This window comes from Amblyraja radiata, chromosome 7, assembly GCF_010909765.2.
Source record: "Amblyraja radiata isolate CabotCenter1 chromosome 7, sAmbRad1.1.pri, whole genome shotgun sequence".
NCBI classification, from domain to species: Eukaryota; Metazoa; Chordata; class Chondrichthyes; order Rajiformes; family Rajidae; genus Amblyraja; species Amblyraja radiata.
The window spans coordinates 26,664,780-26,689,830 of NC_045962.1; the positions used below are offsets into that span (position 1 = coordinate 26,664,780).

Genomic DNA, 25,051 nt, shown 5'->3' on the forward strand with positions numbered 1-25,051 from the left:
ACCTTCAAGGAACCATGCACCTGCACTCCTAGATCCCTCTGCTCTACAACACTCACCAGAGCCCTACCATTCACTGTGTAGGTCCTGCCCTTGTTAGACTTCCAAAAATGCAATCCCTCACATTTCTCTGTATTAAATTCCATCAACCATTCCTCAGCCCACATGGCCAATCGATCAAAATCCTGCTGCAATTTTTCACAACCATCTTCACTATCTGCAAAACCACCCATTGTGTATCATCTGCAAACTTGCTAATCTTGCCATATATGTTCTCATCCAAATCATTGATGTAGATGACAAACAGTAAAGGGCTCAGCACCGATCCCTGAGGCACACCACTAGTCACAGGCCTCCAGTCCGAGAATCAACCTTCCACCATAACCCTCTTCCTTCATTAAGCCAATTTTCTATCCATTCAGCTATCTCTCCTTGGATGCCATGCGATCAAACCATCCAGAACAGCCTACCATGCAAAACCTTGTTGAATGCTTTGCTGAAGTTCACTTCTACAACATCTACAGCTCTGCCCTTATCAACCTTTTTGGTCACATCTTCAAAAAACAATCAGATTTGTGAGACACAACTTCCCATGTACATACCCATGCTGACTATCCCCAATCAGCCCAGGTCCATCTAAATACCTGTATATCCTATTCCTCAGAATACTCTCTAGTAACTTTCCAACATCAGATGTTAAGCTCACTGTCATATAGTTCCCAGCATTTTCCCTGCAGCTCTTCTTGAATAGAGGCACAACATTTGCTGCCCTCCAGTCTTCCAGTCTCTCCTGTATTTAAAGACGACCACTATATTTTCTGTCACATTGGATGTTTAACACTTCCTGAAATTACAATCCACATTCCACCATTTTGTCTTTGCTTTCTAAACCTTACCTGCATCCTCCTGCCAGTTCATTTTTCAATACAGCTTGGTTCTGTCGTGCTCTCTTCCCTTAGCACAAGTTATAAAAATAGATTTGAAAGCATTTATTTTCCAAGGATAAATCTTGCAACACTCCATTGATAAACTGCCATTCCAAAAATGCATTCTGTTTTTAACCGTTCATTGCTTTCTGTCCATTAGCCAATTCTCAATTCCTACTAATACCTTACTATCTAATTCCAAAAGCCCTAATATCCCTTAACAACCATGTGACAACTTATCAATTGGATTCCAAAGAAGCATATATACCATTCACTGGTTTTCCTTTTATTAACCATACTAATTTCACCTTTCATCAACCTGAAACATTATTTGCTGTTTCTCTGCCCATGGACAGTTGTTGTGATTGTTGTGTATTTCCAAGTTTAATTTAAGTTTTCAGCATCTACAGTTTTTAGCTTATGGGTCTTTTTAAAACCCTTGAATGAAGGCTTTCAATCTAGATTATCTTTTAATGTTTTCAGTACATATGTATCTCTAATATTAAAATTGTTAAATTCCACATTCTCAATAGATCTATGGTCCCCCCCACCCCACCTTACACACATTTAAACAATTTTTGATGTGGTCACTAGCTTCTATATTAAGAACACCAAAAATATTGCTTTTATTTGCTCTCTTGCATTTTGTGACTTTATACTTGCGAGTTTAGTCCAAATCTATTTTCTTCCCCTATCGGTTTCTTTCTTGTTCTTCAAGCTTGCTGTTCCTTTCCATAAGCTATTTATCTCATCCTATCGATAGTCTCACAAATTAGATACTGTTGCATCACTTTTCCTGTGGAGCTTTTATTGTTCTACAAGGCATTTTTATTGAGTGTTATGAATTAATTATTTAAATGTTTACCAATGTCTTTGCATATCCTTTAAACTAATTTCCCAATCTCTGCTTCATTCAATCCATCCCTCACAATCAAGTTTGCTTAAATTTAAGATCCAAGTTGTGATTTAACAAACTCTCAAACTTGTGGCTCAGTATTTCCAAATAAATGGTGAACCACCCAGCATCACCACTGACTGTGTTACCTTCTGCGGTTTTCCAAAGACCACTGCTGAGTAGTACTATTTCTCAGGTCAGCAATGATATCCAACACCCTTGCATGTATCCCTCTCATAATTTTGTCCAATTGAGTGGAGGGTTATAAAAAGTCTTGAAAATGCTGAAAACCCTTGACATTTAGCCATGTTGCATCTCGTAGATCAGTTAGTTGAAACAATCAAAGCGAACTATGAAGGTTTTGGAAATTCAGAAACATTCAAAAACTATTAAAAATTAATCACCTGTAGAATGAATCACTAAACAAATTAAACCTAAAACATTGGTGCACAGAAAGGAAATTGCCGATTAACTACCGTCAATGAATTTGCAATTTCTGCATTTATGCCAGATATGCAGTTATCGTAACATTCTTTTCAGTTCCATGTGGAACTAAGGGTATTAACCCACAATATCCAGCCCAATGTGAAGTCAATTATATTATGATTACTTTACTCCAGTGTTGCTTTATTGTAATATTACTAATAAATCATGTTTCATTGCATAATACTAGATCTAAAATGATCAGTTCCCTAATTTGTTCCTTTGTATAATTCTGTAGAAAACTAACTTGCTCTCCAGGCTAATTTTACCAATTAGTTTGCTCAATTGATACGAGATTTAAATTCCCTAACAATATTATGTTATCTTTAGCACATGCTCCTCAAATTTGCTGTGTTTTCAGTCCTATGTCAACTAGCTCCAGCCAGACCAATTCTATATCCTGAGTTCCTAGGTTTTTGCCCTATTGTTTATTGTGATCTCCTTTAATATCAAGGCTCCTCCTCCTCCTCCTTTACCATCTGCCTGCTGTGTCTAAAACTCTCTCGGATATCTAGTTCAGAATGTTTGTTATCGTGCAAACAAAATCTTAGTAATGGATGTGTGATTAAACCCATTTATATTTCTGTTTCTGTTATTTACCTTTATGAATTTTTCATGTTATCAGATATTAATTTTAATTTCTTGCTGGTGTTTCCTGCTGTGTCCTTCGATACTATTGCCTTATTATTTCATTAAGCTTTCATGCCTGACAAAACCCCCATGATTTTACACGTTGCTACACTGATTTTGATTTTTCTTACAAATCCTCACTCTCCATAATTGGCTTAAGGTTCTAATTGTTCAAGCTATTTGATCCATCGTGAAACTGGTCTCTCTTCATGTCTTAGTAAATATTATGGTAGTGACATAAAGATAAGAAAGCCCTCGGATCATATGAATCAATTGATCTTAATTCATGGAAGAAATTATAAATGGGAACAGTATCCAGGTAAATGCTTTTCGTCCTGTTTACTTGTGTATGGTTTATTAATTGAGGACATAATTGGGCTCAACTGTATTGGTCTACCTGGCTGATTTGTCTGCAGACATGTTGTTGAGATTTTCATGAAGGATTAGATAGGATCAGAAAGCTGCAGGTGTCTATTGTACTTGAATCAATATCTTTGGGCATGGTTGGAAAATAAAAGCTAGGTTGCTTGGAAAGACTGAATTAAATAAATTAAAAGAAAGATCTTCAATTCAATACCACAACAATACAAAGCCTCAGCATGGTCCCAGAGTGCTTTTGTACAGTCAATGAAGGACTTTTCAAGAGTAAATGTTGCAATGCAGGGTTGACATCAAAGAATGATGGAAGGGACACGGGAAAGGAATGTCAAGGTGTATTTTACTTGAGTGAAGTGCTCAAGACAACATGACCTGTGGACTTCAACGACCAAGAACATCAATGACAGATATGTCTGCACCAGTAATTTTGAGTTAGAAACATGTTAATTCTAGCATGAAACTGAGTGAAAACCAATTAATGGGGCAATCATGGAAGGAAAAATAATAAGAATATGTACTGCAGCCACTGAAAAAGATTTAAAGTTTTATAATGTTATAAAGCATATGTATTAAAATACCACACTTCAGTTGCTGATGTTTCTGTTATTGTGGATAACATTTACATTTATTTATCGACTGGAAAATAATGATGCCATAAAATATTCAGTCTCAAAATTATTTCAAGCGAAGGATTTTTTTTGGTTACATTTTTGTGAACGGAGATCACTCAAACTTTTCAATTTCAAACTTTACAATGAGGAAACTCAAACTCTGTCATTGTTAGATAATGGTTGAATTTGGTGTGGTAGAATCTAAACAACTGACTCATAAATAAGATGCCGTCCAAGCCAGGCGACTCTAAGTGTGCTGGTCACAGAGGTGGATCTGCAATCATTCATTACAATTGCGCCACTCTTAAACCGCAACAGCAGCGTTTCTTACTATAACTATGCTCTTGTTAATCTACCCTTGGACTATCTTTAATCAAACTTTTCTGGACTTTATCTTGCACTAAACACTAAACTTTGGAAGGGGTAGGATGGGGACCCACAGTCCCGTTTATATCAACTGGTCGATGGTGGAAAGGGTCTAGAGCTTGAAATTCCTGGGCGTACATATTTTCGAAGATCTCTCCTGGTCCCAGAACACTGATGCAATTATAAAGAAAGCACATTAGCGCCTCTACTTCCTGAGAAGATTACGGAGAGTCGGTATGCCGAGGAGGACTTTCTCGAACTTCTACAGGTGCACAGTAGAGAGCATGCTGACCGGTTGCATCGTGGCTTGGTTCGGCAACTTGTGCGCCCAGGAGCGGAAAAGACTGCAATAGGTTGTAAACACTGCCCAGTCCATCATTGGCTCTGACCTCCTACCATTGAGGGGATCTACAACAGTTGCTGCCTCAAAAAGGATGGCAGCATCATCAAGGACCCTCACCATTCTAGCCACACACTCATCTCTCTGCTGCCTTCAGGTAGAAGGTACAGGAGCCTGAAATCTGCAACATACAGGTTCAGGAACAGCTTCTTCCCTACAGTCATCAGACTATTAAACTAAACTCAAACAAAAATCTGAACTTTAATAGCCTATTGCACTTTATATGCTTATTTACGTGTATATATATATATATATATTCAATGGTATATGGACACACTGATCTGTTCTGTATTTATTTATGCCTACAATATTCTGTTGTGCTGAAGCTGATTTCTCCAGCATTTTTGTGTACCTAAAAATTTAATTGTCCTATCTGGGACACATGACAATAAACTCTCTTGAATCTTGAATCCCTGTATCCTGTATCTGTACACTGTGCAGCCTGATTGTAATCATGTGCAGTCTAACTGGATAGCACACCACAAAAAAAGCTTTTCACTATACCTCGGTACACGTGACAATAAACTAAACTAAATCATATTGCATGATCCGTGATGCTAAAGCTATACATAAATTGTTATCTAGATGAAGATGAACAAGAATGTAAACTACTAGCCAAATGAGGCTGTCGTCGAGGTGTTTTGGACTAGCCATATGTTAAAATATTGCCTCAATAACAAAGCCATCTATTACTGCATGAAATGTAGTTATTTTTTTGTCATAATACCTGGGAAAATAAATTATATTTTTACCGCGTTAGTTACCACCGCTAGTCCGCTACACCTTTATTCTCCTGCCCCCATTAACTCTCCAACATTTCCTTTCTCTCTTGAATACATGAATCCTCCCAAGGAACACTATAAAATTGGATACTGTCTTTTGAATCTCACCTGTTGTCCATTCTTTATGTTAGCTCAGACAATAACTTGGTTTGTTAGTTGGCCACCCCATGGTCTGTATTTTGTGGTTTAAAAATAATATGGAATGTGGAAATACTAACAATTGTCCATTCATAGCTTTCAAGTATAGGAAATCCATGCATCTCAAACTTTAGTATTTATATTTGCAATTTATGTCTTGTGTCATTCACATATTTCAGGACTGGAATTACACATGCAGAAGCTTATCGTTGAACCAATTTGATTTTTAAAGTGTAGAAAGATATTAGTAATAAATTGCCAGGTTTGTTGATATGGGGATCTTTAGGTTCCAGGTCAGCCCAAGAATTACTCTGTTGATGCACCCACATCCAGAAGACGTTGCTGTATAATCCTGAGCAACTGATATTTAGGATGACTTTTTCCTCCCTTGTCCATCATTAATAAAATCAGTGTCACGGTTGACACCGAACAGAAACCAGGAGTCCAACCTGCAACCGGGTAGGTCTATGTGTTCATTCTTAAATATGTTAAATATGTTCATTCTTAAAGTATCTTAAATAATAAAGTATTCACATGACTTTGATCAGAATCAACCTTTATGTTAGGTTGTCTATCTCTCCATTATTTATTCATAATGTTATAATCCATTACTTGGTAAAATCCATATAATCGATATAATAGCGGAATAGTGAAATACACAGAATTATCCTTTTCACCCATTGCCATATCCTAATTTTATATCTGTGCTTTAAATCTGCGAGATGGCTATTTTGAAGGAAATATATTTTATTAATGGTTATCCGATAGAGGGCAGTCTTGTCTATTTATTGCGAAATAACTCGGAGAAACATATTTTCCTTACATGCTGAAAAAAACCTCACATAAAATGTCATACATTACCTGCAAAAACGGAATAGTCTTCACAGTTGGATGCGTAGTGTGGTTTTTCGAATTATTTTGGTTTCGATTGGATTCTGTGTTATTTATCAGTGTTGTAAATGTGATTCATTGTTTTCTCTTTGACATTACAATCAACTTTTATTTACTTGTGACAAAAACATCCAGCTGAATAATGTCATATGATGCTTTCCATTTTTCACCATCTATTTTGAAGATACTGGAATCCTTTTGTTGCGCGGTTTATTGGATATTTTCACGGTTCTTTCCATGTTTGAATAAACAGTAAACACCGCGTTAAAATTGCACAGTGTGTGTACAAGAGTCCTCGTCTTGCAATTTAACGTAAGAAATGTATCTGGATTAGTTTTCCGCAAACTTGATTAGCTCGTGTTCAGATACCATTTCTCCCCCCAAAAAATGAGATCGTTTGATCCAGGATGGTACAGGTTATAACCACTGTGTTAATCTAATTGCTTATGCTTCCTGCGGAGAAGAAGAATAACGAAAGACTTGTCGCCATGTCACACAAAATGTTTTATGTTATTTCCCGCCATAAGGACCACGCCGGAAAAGGTATGTTACTGCAGCTTTCATCGGTTTAATAGTATGAATAATGGGTTCACAGAATAAAATGGAAGTGCCTTTGTTTAACAATTACTAACTACGTTCTTTTTTTTTTTAGCTCTGTTGAGAGCCAACAACTAGAGCCACCAGCTAGTTATACCAATTGGGAAGTGAACTTTTCCAATGAAAGAAGTGTTGTATGACTGGAATTGAAAAATGAGACACAATATCAATTTAAGCGACGTGTTTCTGTCATGTTTCACTTCATTGCCCTCTTCAAGCTAGCAGAAGTACATGAAGGGGAATATTTGTTCTACTCGAGTTCAGCTGTTTCTGTAATAGACCCCCAATGATATTCCATAAATAATTGTAAATTATTATTTATGTAAGAGTGTGCTTATGTTGTCATTGATTAATACACACTGTATAGCTCATTAGATTTCGATTATGAACGATTTGATGCTAATTGAGGTAGTTGTATATCATCTGTTAGACGTTTCAACTTATAATTTGAATGGGCAAAATTACTATAATTAAAAACTCAGGTAACGAGTTTTGTTTTAAAGGTGATCTCTCTGCCGGGCTTATTGTACCACCCTGGCTGGCGCCTTGTGACAATATTTTTTTTAAATTTAGCGAACATATTGAAAGATAGAAAAAACATGTCGTCGTACATACGCATACGTCTGGCTTGAACAAGCTGCCAATTTAAAAATATTGGCAGTGTAAGGATGTTTCCAAGTTAAAGTCCCTTTACTGAGTAACCTCTGTAAAAATGTGCGCTCTGTGAAAAGCTGTTTCACGCACCATTCCTTATCGATTCGTCATAATGGTTTTTCTTTGAAAAGTTATTGACCTTTTATTGAATCTTGGCTAAAAATGGCAATATAAAGAGATCGCTGGGTGTTTGAAACTGATGCAATTTTGACAAGCAAATTGTTCTGAAATGCGAACCTCTGAATCGAAATAGGCACGATCTATAGAAAACTTTTTAAAAATGAGCAATTTTCTGTTACAGTTTTATCGTTACATGGTCATCTCGGGTATTAAGATTAGACATTGAATGCAAATTGCAGCAGGGTTAAAAACATGATGTCGAAATTGATCACGCTTTCTCATAAAGTGACTGAAACTGGCTTTTGGTTTGGAAAAATGCTTTATTTGCGCGTTTACAGTATTTGTATTGGTTTTTGAAGGTGCCACCACATATTCGAAGGAAAGTTTTGAATTGCTTTCTTATTTTAAGATCGTGTGGTGGGTGGTATTGACTGGAGTCATTTTGTGGTACATTGGCCGGTGTTCGTGTGTTTTCCTCTGTTAAACTGACTTTTGACATCGACATAAAGCTAATTTACAGCGCTTGTTGTTTATAATAGTAAGTTAAAGTTAATGAGGCGGGTGGGTGACCTTATACCACGGCATGCTGATCCAGATTTGGTTTGATTCCCTCAGACCTGTACTGATAAACGTTCTTACAGGACCAGCGTCTTGCATATTAAAAAAAATACTGACTTATTAAAAGCCGGCAAAGTACCACTGAGTGTTGTGGGATGTTGCAGTACTTTTTTTATAGAGCATTAATGTCATCAATCAAAGTGAAAGGTGTCACTTAATTAATCCATCGCTCATTACAAGCAGCTGGTTCTATTGTTGTACCTGACACTTGGTAAACAGACAGAGATTAGAGGCAAACACCTGTTTAGAAATATATCATTGCGACGAGTCGGAGCTCGGGCATCTGGTTTGCAGCCAAGTGGCTGCCGAATGCTTGTTTTCTGATTGTTTTTAACCAGACTAAGATATGATTTGTGTAAGAAGGAATTGCAGATGCTGTTTAAACCGAAGATAGACACACAAAGCTGGAATAACTCAGCGAGACAGGCAGCATCTCTGGAGAGAAGGGTTGGGTGACGTTTCGGGTCGAGACATGATTTGCCGCTGCCACTTTTATCTCGCTTCTTACAGGAGTTCACTTTAAAAAAACACATACTTTACAATTAGTTATATTGCATCCCGCCACAGATTGTTTATTTTTCCTACCGCTTGTTTCTTGCATCTCACAGGCGGTTTAATCGCCACATCGGCGTAGTATCAAATATTCACATTTTCCGTGGTGGTGGTGGGGGGGTGGGGGGAGACATTAAGACAATTAATTAAAATACGAGAACATTAAGACAATTAATTTCAAGTCCTGACGTTTTATCGTAAAATACAGTTTGAGTGTGCTGTCATATGTCTTTATTGGTTGATGAATATATAGATATATAAATAAATATATACGTGTGCGTGTGTTCATAGTGTTAGATTTTATTGTATAAAGTACTTACGGCAACGGATATTTATAAGAATGCCATCTTGTGGCGTTTCCTGTAGAAATAAGGATCGTTGGATGATGAATATACGAGATGTTATCGGACAATGACCATTGTTATTAAATAGACACTTTGATTGACCACCATAATAAATCGATAAGATCCAGCAACTAATATTACCAGGGACATAATATATTGTAGATGCCGGAATCTTGATCAAAACATAGTGCTGGAGGAATTCGGCGAGTCGGGCAGCATCTGTGGAGGAAATAGACGACAGGCGACGTTTCAGTTCGGGATCCCTCTTCAGATTGATATGTAATGTATAATATTACCTCTTGCCACTGAGATACCAAACCAAAATAGTCTCTGGAAAATGGGGACTGGAAGTGGAGACAGTAGATGTCGCTCTATGGTCGTGGCTTAAAAAAATGGGAGCAGTGAGTTTTAAATAAGCTAACAGCAGGAATTTTCGGCGATTAGACTTGAGTAGTCAGAACAATCGGGGCATCGCAATTTTCAGGAATCGCTGCGCTTTGGTGTTGCCGATAAGAAAAGTCAGCTTGCTAACCGAATCGTTTCAGCTTTCAACCCTTTCATAAATTCGAACGGCGGAGGTTACAAGTCAGCCCCGGCGCTACTATCCACGAGTTGCTGACTTACACAAATGTTATTTTCCTTCCAATAAGTTCTTGGTTAAAATACACTCTTAACATGTTCTTCTTGTCAAATGATAGCGGTAAAAGGAAATGTTTCAAGAAAAAAAAGTTTCTCCACGAAAAAATAAATTGAACCGTCTCTCAATGGAGATCCCAATTAGGTTTATAGACAGTTTATAATAATTGTATCCCGAACCAAGTTGGCGTCATGCAGTCTGCCCAACTATTATTATTTAGTGTCTGCGGTGCTTCTTTTAGAACAAGCAAATGTTTATGTTAACATGAAATCCAGTTTATTGGTGCCTTCCCTCCAAATAATCCACGATTATTCCATTTTAAACAGCTCCCTAAATTTGGAGTGTGTACGTGACGTAAAACTGACAACAAAAAACTTGCATGTTGCTGCATTTTGTTAATACTTTTGCGTCGGTCAAGACGGTCGCACCTTTATTAGCCAGTGGTTTTCTTTTACTTTTAAATGTTGATATATGTACGAACAACCTATTTATATTACTGGGGGGGGGGGGGGGGGGGGATAGGGCAAAGCACCCATGTATCTAACCAAAAGTTAAAATATTTGAAATTATAATTTCACATCCTCACCTGCTGGATAAATGATTTTAGTGATGAGCGAGGACATTATCAATTTTCTGATTCGGCTCACATAAATTAAATCATGATATTGGGTAAAATTTATCTCCAACCCTTATATTTAAAAAAACGCATGTCTTAAGTTTGTGAAAAGTTATATCACTGAATTGTGTCGTTTCGGCGATTTTCATATTGCACTTTTTAGATTGCACATGTGAAGAGCGCACTTCCATTTTTTCTGTTAAACTGGGAAAGCGTTTTCGTTTAATTCTAGTTCCCTATTTGCTACATTGGATTTATCTTTAATGTCACTGTATTACAACAACGACTCCGCTTATGTAAAATCGTGATAGCTGTATGAGCTTTAACACACTGCGGCATGATAATGTTTTGTTTTGCCAATAAATTCGCGCTGCTCGCTCTGCATTTAAGCTATTTTGCTGGCGCTAACATTCGTGTATTTTGCAACGTGCTTTAGCACAGATGATAAATAAGCAAGTCGGTAATCGTTATCATAATGAAGAATGCGTAGGCGAAATGTAATAAGTTAAGTACTCCCAGCACGGTGCATTTCTTATGTTTGTTTTTTCTCTCTGGGAGTTTCAAATGATGGACAACTGTTTGACCCGAGAGGGGCAAAAGCAATCCAAAACGAGCCTTGATCATTCAGCTGGGGATTGTAACCCCGTGGCCTGTCGTGAAGCGGACCAGTAAGATTTTCTTTGATCTCCATTGGTTCTGTCTGGAAAACAATACTGACTTCTGCCCAACACCCACTGTGAATGCATACCAGAAACACAAGGAACAGACAGACAGAGTTACTGGCGGTAACTTTTGCACAGTTCCTCAGGCACCAACCAGCCCACCTTTTCCTGCATAGTAGCGCACGCACAATTATCCATATGGGACAGGCCAGTTTAAAAAAAAATCTCGATACTATTGCACTGACAAACCTACCCGCAAAATCATTTATTTTGAATAATGTCCTGATTGTGGAGATATACTTTAATTTTGCAGGTAATTTCTCCCCTCCACGATTACGGCGCCTACTTGCTGTTAGGATAAATGCTGTGCAGTGCTCAGTGAGTAAGCCTCCGAATGTTGAAGGGAAATTATGGGACAGATGCTTTAAAAATATTAAAGGGAAATCTCAGCAGATTTGCTGTTGTAATGCGTGAGAGCCGAGAACAAAAGATAATTAAAACTTTTTTCCCGATAATTACCTCTGGTCAATTTAACTGTATAGAGTTTGAAAGAACCTGGGTAAATGAGATCCCGGTCCCTAACGTGTTCCCATGCCTGAGCCTAGCCTATAATTATTCGTTTGGTTTCATTTGCCTCAGACGCTGCAGTGAGTAATCACAAAGAAGTCAGAGAGCATCCTTGAACCTTTTCAATGCCCAAGCCAGTGATATTCAAATAACGTTTAAGGGCCATTTGACTGGGAACATAAGCATTTCAAATTCAGCATTAGCATACATTTGCTGCGTTTGAAAAGCAATGAAACAGTTGCCTTCATAACATAAAAAGCAAGGTTATCAAATCGAGAGCCCTATGCTTCCCCACCCCCCTCCCCACCACCACCGACGCTCACATTTTATCTTGAATTCGTTTTTTATTCGTTTGACATGCAAATATGTCCAGTTAATTTGAAAAAATAAAAAGGATTTTCAATGGCGCTTTGTCGCTGGAAATCTCAAGAGTTTTACTTGGACAAGCTCGGATAAAGTTCAAGGGAACAAATGATGTCTGGGAGATTAATTGGATATTTGATAAGACATGAATCTCTAATCGGGAATACAAGGCACTGGGGGCTGCTGTGTGTTCCAAGTCAAAATTACTAACATTTAACAAGCTTTTCATTAAGGCATGAAATGTTTGCTACGGGGTATTAACTGTTCTCCTATTCCACAGAGAACTCAACTGTGCCGCGTCTTCACAGCGTTGTAATCGCTTTGGACGTCAGACATGCACATTCAAGCGTCTTGTAAAAATAGCTAATAATATGCACAATGATAATATTCTGTATTGACATATCTCGATATGGCTAAATCTATAAACAGCCCAATAAGCTATTGAAATTACTAAAATATTAAGAAACAATTACATCTATCGATTTACTTCCAGTGCCATTATCGTTATATATATATATTTTATCAATTGCGTTCGATTTAGTTTAGCCTGATAATGTTTGGGGAGGGGGGTCGCTTAAGGGAAAGTAAAACAGGAATGTCCCAAGTTTGTATTTGCACAATTTATTTATACAGATAAATGCATATAATACTTTATGCGGCGCGGATTTGCAGTTCATATAGTGGACGAGCTGATTAATATGCAATTTACTACATATCGACTTTCACAAAGTGCATCGAAATCATATATCTCCCAGTTTCAAGTGCGACCCGGTCACAAAATAGTTTTTATCAAACACATACAATGAAAAAAAAGGAAACACAGGACACTTTGAACTTTTCTGTACATAGAATTTTAGACAATCTTATACATAGAGAAACAAGTCCCAAGCATTTGATGTACATTTGCTCACCTTTTTTCAAGATGTAGCTTCCGTGAGAGTACGGGGCTTGGAACTCCAGGTACTTACTGGTCATATTGGACATAAAGTTTGAATAATTTCCCGTTGTGGGGATTAGATTTAGGAATCGTTTTGTACCAGAGTAGCTGATTTGATAGCTCTATTGGAGTGCACAGCCTCCATTAGGATATCTGGCGATTCTGATCTAGGGGTCTCCAGGTTGCTGGTGTCGGTGTCACTGTCGCTGCCCCTTTTGCCTCCGCCGCCGCTGTGTGTTTTGATGTGTTTACTTAGATGGTCGCTTCTCATAAAGCGTTTGTTGCAGACCGGACAGGCGAAGCGTTTCTCTCCCGTGTGGGTTCTCAAATGTCTCTGCAACTCGTCCGATCGGGTGAAGCGTTTGCCGCAGAACAACCAGTTACAAACGAAAGGCCGCTCGCCAGTGTGCCACCTCAAGTGTGCCTTGAGGTGAGAAGTCTTGCCGTAGACCTTACCGCAGCCCGGGATGTGACAGCTGTGGAGGCCCTTCCTCCGAAGGCTGGCTCCGGCAGGTCCAAGGCGCTCGGCCTCCTGGCAGTTGGGGCAGTCGCAGGTTGCTCTGCCAGAGTATCGTCGGGAAGACCTGGCCGAGCTTCCCAAAGCTGAGGGGCCTGAAATCATGGAGTTGCCTGTGATTGCAGCCGAGGTGGAATCCGTATAGGATGGAATCATAGGCTTGAAGCCATCTTGAGCGAGGAGATGTTGCCCCGTGGACAACAGGTGAGAAGCGGGGGAACCGATGCCCGTGGAGCTGAAGGCGGAGTGGCTCAGGGTGGAGAAGTCTGCGTTGTAAGTGCTCAGCTGTGTATGCAGGGACGCCTGGGCAGCCCCAGGGTGCAGGGAGGGCTGGAGGCCACCGTTTGGATTCTGGACTTCCAGCCAACTGGGGTTAGTGTGCACATCCCACCAGGAGGACGCTCCGCTGCCAACTTCGCCCGAAATACTGGTGTGGAACCCGGATTTGTACCAGGATTCATATGGATGAGCCATCCCGACCCTGGGGTACATTCCCTGGAGCGTGTCAGCGGACGAGTGGACTTTGGATATGAACGCCGACTGTCCCGTGTCCTGCGTGTTGACATTCGCCGAGACGGAGTTGGAGAAGAGGTTGTACTCGGTGCTAAAGGCAGTAGACGTTGGAGAAGTGGAAGCTAAACAGAAGGCGCTGTTCCCGGAACCGTTGCTGACCGAGAACCCGTTGTTCATGCCGCCCGAAGCTCGGCTGTTGGCCACGCTGAATCCTGACAGGCCTGACCCCAGGTTACAATTGGAGACGGAACGTTTCCATGGATGAAATCCGCCCTTCCCAAATGCACTGGATTCTGGCAAAGTTGTCAGTGGGCTTGTGTTGCCAATCTTGTTACAAGTGGCGGCCAGCATTGCCAACGGAGTGGTCCCAAACCTGGGTTCTTCCTGGTGGTGGAATCATTGTGCAAAGTAATATATGATCGAATATACAAAGAACAACAATAAGACCGAACACAATCACTGAGAAACTACCTGAAAAGTTTCTGTCAAATAATCTGCATTTAAACACCAAGATGGGTAATATGTCCCCTGCTTCTGTTACATGGTCTACCGCCCACAAATTCTACGATGCATTTGGAGACGAAGCTTAATCAACTATTTAGCGTTAAGTTTGCGCAACTTACCCCAAGTATTGAGGTTGCCATGGCGGATTCTTTCTTCTTTTTTTGTTTTTGACTGTGCGGTGTCCTTAAATGAAAGGAAACTACGCTGTCAGAGTTGAGGATGGTGTGTGCTCACTCACTGCCTTGTTCTCTGGACTACTCCACCTAATTGTACTCAGCGCACCCTTTGAAGTGCCGCTGCGCTCAGCTCAGCCAATCAAACCATTGATTGCACGGCCAGGGCGAGTAGTCAGCCACTCAGAGTGCCCAGCACGCCGCGACAGACAGGTCACAGCCAATGGCGGTGTGTGGAAGTGGGCAGCAGGCGTCAATCACCCGCTGCAGCATCGCAGCCTTCTGCACGTTGATCAAATTGATGATACATTCAAGTTCGTGTATACAGTACACGGTAACTCAGCGGTCAGTTTGATCTATTGCCAGTTAGTCCAAGAGGCTCGCGTCTTGCAAAGTAATATATCAAATATCAAATGCTGCACATTTTCAAAGGAGTGGAAAAGAGAATGGGCTACTACCTAAGTTGAGGGTCACCAAACTTGTTTGCTTTACGATTAAAATAGCAAATTGGCTTAACGCAACTAGTTATTTTTGCCATTTTGGGGTGAAGGTTATAGTTGGGATTCATGACTGTGACATTATCTATTGGGGATGTGGACGCCTTATTTAAGAGTCTCTGTACTAATTTATCCAATGATTTCTGAATCTCATTCCGGTGCATTTTCTGGAAAATGCTCCGGAACCTACTTATTATAGATCAGATATATATGCCTTTTTATAGATCAGATTTTACTAAAGTCGTGTTAGTTTGTAGTTCATTGCATTTACTTTGTCACCGTTATTAATGTGTTACTGTCGAGATGCGATTTGTCATACCGTTATATATATATATATATATATATATATATATATATATATATATATATATATATATATATATATGTGTGTGTGTGTGTGTGTGTGTGTGTGTGTGTGTGTGTGTGTGTGTGTGTGTGTATATATATATATATATATATATATATATATGTGTGTGTGTGTGTGTGTGTGTGTGTGTGTGTGTTGGGGAGGGGTGCAGTGTTGGGGAACGACCTTAACTCCGCCAAAAGTGTATTGGAAGGCGAATGAAACGTTTATATAAATAGACGAATTATAAATTTGACTTCAAGGTGAATAATGTTTCAGGTGCACATATTTAATTTTTGTTTTACTAAGTAGACCACGCTATAAAAACACTAGCGCTGGTCGACAGCAGCACGCAAGCTATACGGAGACTTGGCTGAATTATTTGTGGACGTTTCATTATCAGTAAACACAGTGGAAGGGGAAGTGCAGGTGTGCATTATAAAGTTGACATGTTCAGGGTCCAGAGCATGAATCGCAGATCTGAATTACTAATCGCAAGGCTGTCGTAATCCTGAAACCAGTTAAACCTTATCCTTTGGGACTGTGATCTTGATCAAAATGCCGCCGCTGTTATGGTTCTTGTTTGATCTACTGTGAGAAATAACGAAGCTGCTTAGACTTGCATTTGTTGATAGTCTGGTTGGCACCGGATGAATATTGCTCTTTACTGTGTTTTAGGGTGCTAAATCTGTGCATTTCTGCCATATTTACTGGATTTTACCGATAGCTGTGATTACAAGATGTCACTAAGGCGTTTCCGACCGGCCCAGGGGCAGGAGAGGGAGGGGAGGGAGAAAGGCATTTTTTTGTGTCGAAGAAGACTGATTGACGGTGTAACAAGTGAGTTTGTGAAGATTCGTTTTGTCCTTATTTATTTTGATTGAATAAGTTGTGTTCAAAGGATTTAAAGAACTGGCTTGTTACATCTTTACAAACATCGTCAGTTAAGAGTGGATAATACTTATCAGAAAGAATGGCTTGCATTCAGCACGCTAAAACGAAATGCGCTTTTTAGTGTACGTAACCCATGGATTAATTAAGACTCATTCATACATCTTTACTAATAACCATAGACTTTAACAACCCGCTGGGAGTGAAATCATGCAGATTGATAACAATCCATACAGAAAACCAAAATTAAAAAAACTTCCAGTCTGCGTGCAGTTTAAAGCATTAATCCACGAGGTCTATCATATGGGGAATTTAGGACTTTTAACAACCATGGCGGATCGTGGCTTTAAACCGGGATCCGTGCATTATGCGAATGAGTTGTGCTAACGGTTAAAACATTTAGAGGTAATGACAATCTAACAAAGCCCCAGTTCCGAGTGTAATCGCTTGTGACTCATCATCCCTTTTTAAAAGTTAAAGCAATTTCAGGATAGACGCTTTCAGTAACCGCTTTACATTATTCAAAACGGACAAATAATACTCTATTATAGCGCATGAATGCTGCCAGTCATCAGACGTGCAATTTATCGAAAAACTCAATGTGCCAAATATCGCAGGCTTTATAGGGCACTGAATCTAAAACAATTTCTTAGAATCTCTGCACAAATTTCGAAAATTGCTTCCCATTACAATCATCCCAATTTGACGAGACGGCAATTAGCACTATTAAACGTGGGTTCTGCATAAACAAATATAATAGAAGTGCAACCAGCTACTTCGTCACAAAGGAAATTCAGTTCTTTAAATGCTTTCCATGATGAAGTTTCTCATCTTCATAATGTAAAACCATATTAGGGCCAATTATTTTTTTAGCGCACTGATTAAGTTGAACGTTTCAAGTTGTCCAGCCAGGAGAACGTGATTTCCAATGGACACTATATAGTTGAAAACCCTGATAAACAAAATTAACTAGAAGCTTTTGAAACCTCTCCATGGTTCTATTTCCGATACCTTTAATAGCTCCCATACTCAGTTATCAAAAACCTAGCGTTTTCAAGCCTTCAGGGTGTATAATGTTGAAATAAAAAATCAGTACATTCAAATAATTAAATTATACATATGTTTTAACTTTCTGCTTTAATAAACATTTATTAACCGTCTAAATTCTAGTAGGTAGCAAACATAAGGGGAAAGTGTTTTCATACACTTGGATTTAGAATCACAATCACAGGCGTGGATGTCTCCATGTTGATATAAGCTGCCATCAAAACATTTTTGCAAGACAATTGTCCACATCTTCATTGCCTCACGTTGGTTAAACATTTTTTTTTTTAAGCTTCGGGTGTAATGCGCAGTTATAATTTATTCGTACACAGCCCAAATGCGCAATTCGATGTGAACATTATTGGTCAAAATGTATGTTAGCTGAAGGATATGTAGTTTTTAAGAGAAATACAATTTTTTTCCTGTACAATAGGGATAGTCAAGGGTTTCAAAATTCTCACTATAGAATATTATTTCGGGTCAACGTGTTAAAACTGAAACCGTTTTATTTGGAGCACAGCATTTTATAAGGTGTCTTTTGTTTCAAAACAATACTTCCTTCATTCATCTTCAAATAAAATGAAAATTGGATCGCATCAAGGGAAATCTTAGTTTTTAATTATCGGCTTAAAAGACCATGTAATCATGACATACATCAATGAGAAAATACCGTTCAAGTGGAATGTGGGTAAAGTGCAGATACATTTTTATTTGGTCTGCTTTGTTATCTTGTCCACGTGAAAGAAGTTTGATTCGAAAACGTTTTGGAAAACCATCGGGCCCCTCGCAAAAGATTCAGATGGGCGAAAGCAATAAGAGCAGCAGCAGCAGCAGCGGCAGCAATGTTTGAGAGAGTGGCAGGCTGTGGAAGATGAATGCTCCATCTGGGATGCAGGATTTTAATTAGAGTGATTATGCACAGATCGCCCTCATTCATTCATCAGCTGATCAGTAAGTGGCGCTGCCAACGCTTTGGAAAATGCGGTCGTGATCAGGCAAATTATTTTAAATGAGACGCAATATTCTTATATGAAGTGGTCCTATAGTACCGACCAAATCACTCGGAAGGTCGATAAAGTCTTCAACAATCACGTGTTATTGAAAATATAAACACACAACATTTATAAATATTGTTATAAATATTTATTCGGATAATAAAATATTGTGCACATTTCCCAACTAATTATTATGCTTGTATAAGTCTTAGAATACGTGCAAATACTATCCTGAGCCATTTCGTTTTGTCGCTTCATGTGAAAAATGTCCCATTGCTACCCAGGTGTCGTATCTTTTGCAAGCTATAAACCTTGAGAAATTCCGTGGACCTATTGGCATTGAAATGGGTAGAACAGGTGCACATAGTCCGTTTGTATTTTCAGAAGCGTTTTATTTCGGCTGCTGTTGTGTGCGCACTGATTTAGCTCTACCTTTCGAGGTTTCAGAGTATGTTCCCGGAATAGTAACCATGTCTTAGCCGGAGACGCAAACAGATCATTTTCGACTTTTCAATGCAATGTACCTCAATAGGTAAGATTGTAAGTTTAAGAACCTGAACAGGTCGATTTCTAAAAAGAGAAGAGGTAAGCAATTTCTCTCAAACATATAACTCATTATAATCAGAATGCAATATCTTGATATGAATATTGAGATTTTTCTTTTTGTTACTCGCAAATCTTAGTACACCAACTGTGTACCGAGGCAAAAATATCATGTCTACCATACACGCTTGTGTTTGTACTAAAACGCGTCCCTCGCGATGCGAGTGCCTCGCCGCTTGTTCTCAAAGCTGCTGGCTTGACTCGCCTTATAGTTGCGATATGGTAATACGTGTGGAAATTGGCGAGCGGAGGCTGAACAGTTCGTAAACAGACTCCTTTTCACTTAAGTATGCATCAAGTATAAAGGCCGATTACTTGCAGAATGTGTACGATAGTATTGCTTGGCGCATTTTATAACTAGCACTTGAATCTTATGAATTATCCTGTACATTGACCCAGAAGGCTTGAATAGAACGATTTAAGAATTCATCCATAATCTATACCAAAAATCCCACTTTTAGAAATTGTAATGATTTCCAGCAACAGAAGGATTCAATTCCGTTTCCCCTAACTCTCATTTTGATAATTTGTTGAAAAAATAATTTAGACCCACAGTGAAAAATAAACAGAATCTGTCAGCTGACACGTTTAACGAATTTGACAGGAGCAGCGTGTTTTTTCACTTATTTTGAATGCGGTTACTGACAATGCCGCCTAAACACTCACCGTGATACTCATGTGATTACATTGTAATATGTCTTGAACATTTGCACACACACACACACACATGCATGCATGCGCGCACACACACACACACACACACACACACACACACACACACGAGATTCCTTAAATAAACTGACTTGGTATGTGCGTTTTGGGATTTGACTTTATTGTCGCTGCGAGCTGAGTTATTATGTGGCAAACAGCCACAGGTATCCGCGATTAGCCCCATTCCACAATCAAAGAAGCTCAAATCCAATCACAATAGTAGCCTTGAGTAAAGCAGATATATTTAGATTGAGCTTCATACACCGAGGAGATGCTCTGTCGCGCTTCGCTGTATATTCATGTTATTTGACCTTATTAATGTCGCAGCTTTCGTGCAGAATTTACCCAAACCGTATTTGTGTGAGTTGCTACCAGGGTGAAGCGTCGTCTACTGTGGTCGTGATCCTTTTTTCAGGAAGGGGCAATTCACAACAGTTTTTGTTAAAATAAGCCATTCCTTGGAAGATGGGCATCGGGAACTCAATTATCAGGGGTGATTATAATTCCTTTGTGTGCGTCTCAAAATTATGCACTTCGAATAATAAGTGTTTAACATACAATGGAACAGTTAAAGTCTTAATATCCTTTTAGAGTCCAATTTGACATTCTCCACTGCAGTAATATAGTTTAGCTTCTCAACATTTGTAATGTCCAACTAGTTTAAAAATAAGTGTCACTTCATGACATGATGTTATGAAATCAATTCAGTGTGAATCAATAGACAACTTAACAGGATTTCACTTTCCTATAGACTGAGATTACCACATAAATGTAAGAAGATACGTTTAGATGTATTTACTTGGCTAGTTTCCTTGCATTATTTTCAATCCACTTTATTAATTAACCAGCAAGCTTTCAGAATGGCACACAAAAGAGTCAGCCTTTTCAATTATGTCTTTATAACCATTTTTTATTTTATTGTTCAGCTTGTGCTCTATTGTAAAATGTTATTGTCACGTTTGTCACAAAATCCCTCTTTCTGGTCCCAACAGAATCAATTTGATTTGTACCATTATTTATAAACCCCACAATCAATTTAAATAATAAAACAATCTAAAAGGATTCACATTTACTAAATTGTGGACACTTTTCTTGGTCTGTGTGAACTTAGAATGATTAGACCCTGTATTGTGAAACTGCAATGCTTTCATTACTACAGAGTTCAGGTAATCTGTTTAATGGAGTGTCTTTCTGGCCTATCTCTTTAAAACCTCTGCTGAAGTCTTTTCTGGAAACCAGACAATCAAGATCTACTTGAGTATGTTACTTGTAAATTTCAACCTCCAGTTCAAAAAAGCTTAGGATAAGCTCTCTGTGTTTTCTTATTCTAAACAATACTCTTTGTTTATATGAAGACAGGAGTTCTGATCTTTAATGTTAACCTAATATGGGAATTGGATTGGCATGGCAAAGTGAATGCTGGACAATTCATATGATGGAAAAGGTTACAGAATGTAGAGGATAATAGATAAACAGTTGAATTGATAAGAAATTAAATAAAATGTCAAGTGATACAGGATAATTATTTAGATAGGAGAAAGTTGGAAAGCAGAATACTTATTAATTAATTTGAAAATAATTATTAATGTAAGTGTGAGTTAATCCATGTAGGTAGAAAGTAAGAATTAAGAATAGGATAGAACAGCACAACAAAGTGAGCACATTGTTAAAAACAGTGCAAGAGAGCAAAGTAAATAAAATTGCAACATAATCACGGGGATTTAACTTTAGGGACATAATGTAGTTATATTGAACTTCAATTCAATTCTGATCAGCACAAACTCGGACAACTGTGTAGAGTTCTATTCTCTACACGACAAAATAACACAGAACACTAGATAAAATAATTTGAAAGGATGGTATCATAAGTACTGTTTTATGGCTTACAGGAAAGATTGGAAGTGATGGGGCATTTTTCTTTTAAAAATAGACGATTTGTTAATAACATTGTGAAATCCCAATTATGGGTTGATGAGAGAATGGGCACAATTACAAAGAGGCTATGTAGTTGGGGCAGATGTAAAATCTAATATCTCAAAACTTATATATCCATTTTTGATTCTAAAAGAGGCAGCGTAGAAGGCAAGTAAGCAACCAACCCACACCTAGATGGTGTTGATCATTTACAGTATTAGATGAAGAAGTTTGATTTAGGTTTAAACATTCCTTTATGTTTAATCTGACCGGCCAGGTTTATATGACTTCTGGCAGCTATAAAGAGATGAGGTCAGCTTTATTGAATAATTTAATTGCATTCTAGTATTTCTTGTCAGCAAGAAAAGTGGGAGTATTTTCTTCCTTCGACCAGGCCTCATCCTTAGCTCCATCTCAAAACGTTCATCCCTCATTCTATCCAGAGAATTATCATTTCTGTATGAATCAGCTCTTGATCTGGATCTGGGATTGGGTCACTCTCTGGGTGTTATCCCTCCTAGGAGTTGCTGCGTCCCACAAGGTTCAGCCACCCATTCTCTTCACCGAGATTAGTTATTCAGTGTTGTACCTTCCAAGAGGGTCAGCAAACATTACTAGAGATATTTGTTTTCATGATTCTACGAGCTTGGTTATGTGCCATGCACCTGTTCCTGTGCTGCAGTCTCCTCTAGAAAATTGCTTAGCAGAGATGAGATTAGTATTAAAGAAACTGGCTTCTGGATGGGAGACCCATTGGAAAAAATGTTGTTAGATATGATGTCCAAACCGCACAGCACAAGGGGAAATCAAAAGTACGGGGTTCCCAGTCACCACTACCACTTGCTGCCATTTCACTTTCCTTTGACCCCACACTGCCCAGTCATAAAACGTACGCAATTCAAGATTAGGGAGTCTTCAAAATTAATCGCACTGTTCAATATACTGTACTTACTTATCTAATTAAATGGATGTCAATACATTATTTATTTTACTCGGAGAGTTGTTAGACTGTGGAGTTTGCTGTCCTTGGAAGTTCCTGAAGACAAAGAGCTCAGATGTTTTCAAAAATAATCTAGAAAAGTACCGGAGAGAAAAGGGATACGCCAACAGGATGACTGGTGCTGGATGGAAAGGGAAGATATGTGAGCATGTACACTACTGTGGACTGGTTGTGGCAAACCCTATATGTTTTTTGTCATTCTTAGTAGGGCATGAATGGTCCAATCCTTAGGACAAGGATGTGGTCAGCCCTGCCTATCTAAAAAGGGAATGTATCTCTTAATGCTAGTCACATTTCCTGCCAGAATTTTGATGTTTCCTTGAGGTCTATTTGGAGAAAGTTGGGATATGAGGAATAGACAGAGATGGCTGAATAAAAGCAGGAATAGACAGAGATGGCTGAGAAGGTCCGTCAACAGCTTCAGCTAGGGGTTTGGTTTAATGTAGGAAAAAGTTAGTTGATCTCACAAAAGTAGAAAGGTAAGAGTTCAGCAATTTTTTTCTCACTTACTATAGTTACACCCTGCTACATATGTTTATCTCTTCATCCACAGTTCATAGTAACTTAATTCCTATCACTAACATTAATATCCAAAAAACATGTACAAGTTGTAGCATCTCTTTCCCATTCCAAAAGCATTTACACTTTCTTTGTTATAAAGTCGTAACACAAATAGCATTAGCATTCTATCTTCAAATGGCGGCATTTGAAAAACTAGCAAATTCTCTGAAACATAGAAAATAGGTGCAGGAGTAGGCCATTCGGCCCTTCGAGCCTGCACCGCCATTCAATATGATCATGGCTGATCATCCAACTCAGTATCCTGTACCTGCCTTCTCTCCATACCCCCCGATCCCTTTAGCCACAAGGGCCACATCTAACTCCCTCTTAAATATAGTTAAATGAAGTTGTCTTCCTAACTTTATATTCCAGATAGTTGGATTTTCGTTCATTATTTCCCATGCTGTTTACTTTCTCAGGCTTAAGAAATATTGTGCCTCTGTCTCATAATCAACATAAGCAGTTTAGTTTAGAGAGACAGCGCGGAAACAGGCCCTTCAGGCCAACCAGTGATCCCTGCAAACCTACCGTATCCTACACACAATAGGGACAATTTTACAATTGTACTAAGCCAAGTAACCTACAAACCTGTACGTCTTTTAAGCGTGGGAGAAAACCCACGCAAGTCACGGGGAGAACGTACATACTCCGTACAGACACGCACCCGTAATCAGGGTCGAACCAGGATCTCTGTCATTGTAAGGCAACAACTCTACGGCTGCACCACCGTGCTGCCCAGTTGCTATCTGTCATCTTACACATCTCATTAGTCTTGGTCATTTACGTCACACCGCTTCTGTTCATTAACACCAGCAAAGGACAGAGAACTGGAGGTGTCCTCTACAATCACACTACTCACTGAGGGTAGGGGGCCCCAAAGGTCTCTGGCATGAATATATGCATAGTCATCATGGGAGGTAGGGAGATGAGGCGGTAGGGGCCTTATAAATATCCGGTAATGGAATATATCTTATGTAGCCATGTATTTTCAACTCTCACTCATGTGGAGTTGACGTTTGCAGTAAGTGAAAAATAATACTGTACACAAAGAAAAGTGTAAACATTCTTTTATTTTCAGTTCTAAAATATCTTTCCCTTACTAAAAGAGCGTATTCATCTCATAAGGTGACAAAACGATGAATCCTACGAAGAGAAAGTTATTCAATTGAAATGCACCCTGTTAGGTGACTGAGCCTATCATGTACCAGCTCAGATGCTCTCACTTCAGTAAGAAAGATAATTAAATTTTCAACTGGTGACTGAAACATTAGAAGTGATCAAGTACAAACGGTGGAGACAGGGACAGCAGTGTAAAGTCTGTGCTGCAGGGTGCAATGTGCACCAGCATGATACAGAAACTGATTCTCTGGGGTATTTGACAAACAAGTACTCAAGAAAAGCAGCAGAGAATACATGAGATATAGGCAGGCATTCAAAACACACTGGACTTGTTGGCAGAGACTAGAAGAATCTGATCAGAGCAGGAGAGGCATGATGGGTTTCTTACATGAAGCATGAAACATGCCAATCACATAATCAAAGATAGATACAAAATGCTAGATTAACTCAGCAGGTCAGGCAGCATCTCTGGAGAAAAGGAGTAGGTGATGTTTCGAAC

The 25,051-nt window shown here is 38.9% G+C and overlaps 1 protein-coding gene across 1 annotated transcript; it reads right to left on the bottom strand.

Moving 5' to 3' along the window:
• Nucleotides 1-12,832: 12,832 nt before the first annotated feature.
• sp9 (Sp9 transcription factor) lies at nucleotides 12,833-14,940 on the bottom strand. The gene is made up of 2 exons (XM_033023931.1): nucleotides 14,818-14,940; nucleotides 12,833-14,578 (listed from the first exon to the last, which is right to left on the bottom strand). The coding sequence occupies exons 1-2, from the start codon at nucleotides 14,836-14,838 to the stop codon at nucleotides 13,247-13,249; spliced, it is 1,353 nt and encodes a 450-aa protein (XP_032879822.1). The 5' UTR covers nucleotides 14,839-14,940; the 3' UTR covers nucleotides 12,833-13,246.
• Nucleotides 14,941-25,051: the final 10,111 nt, after the last annotated feature.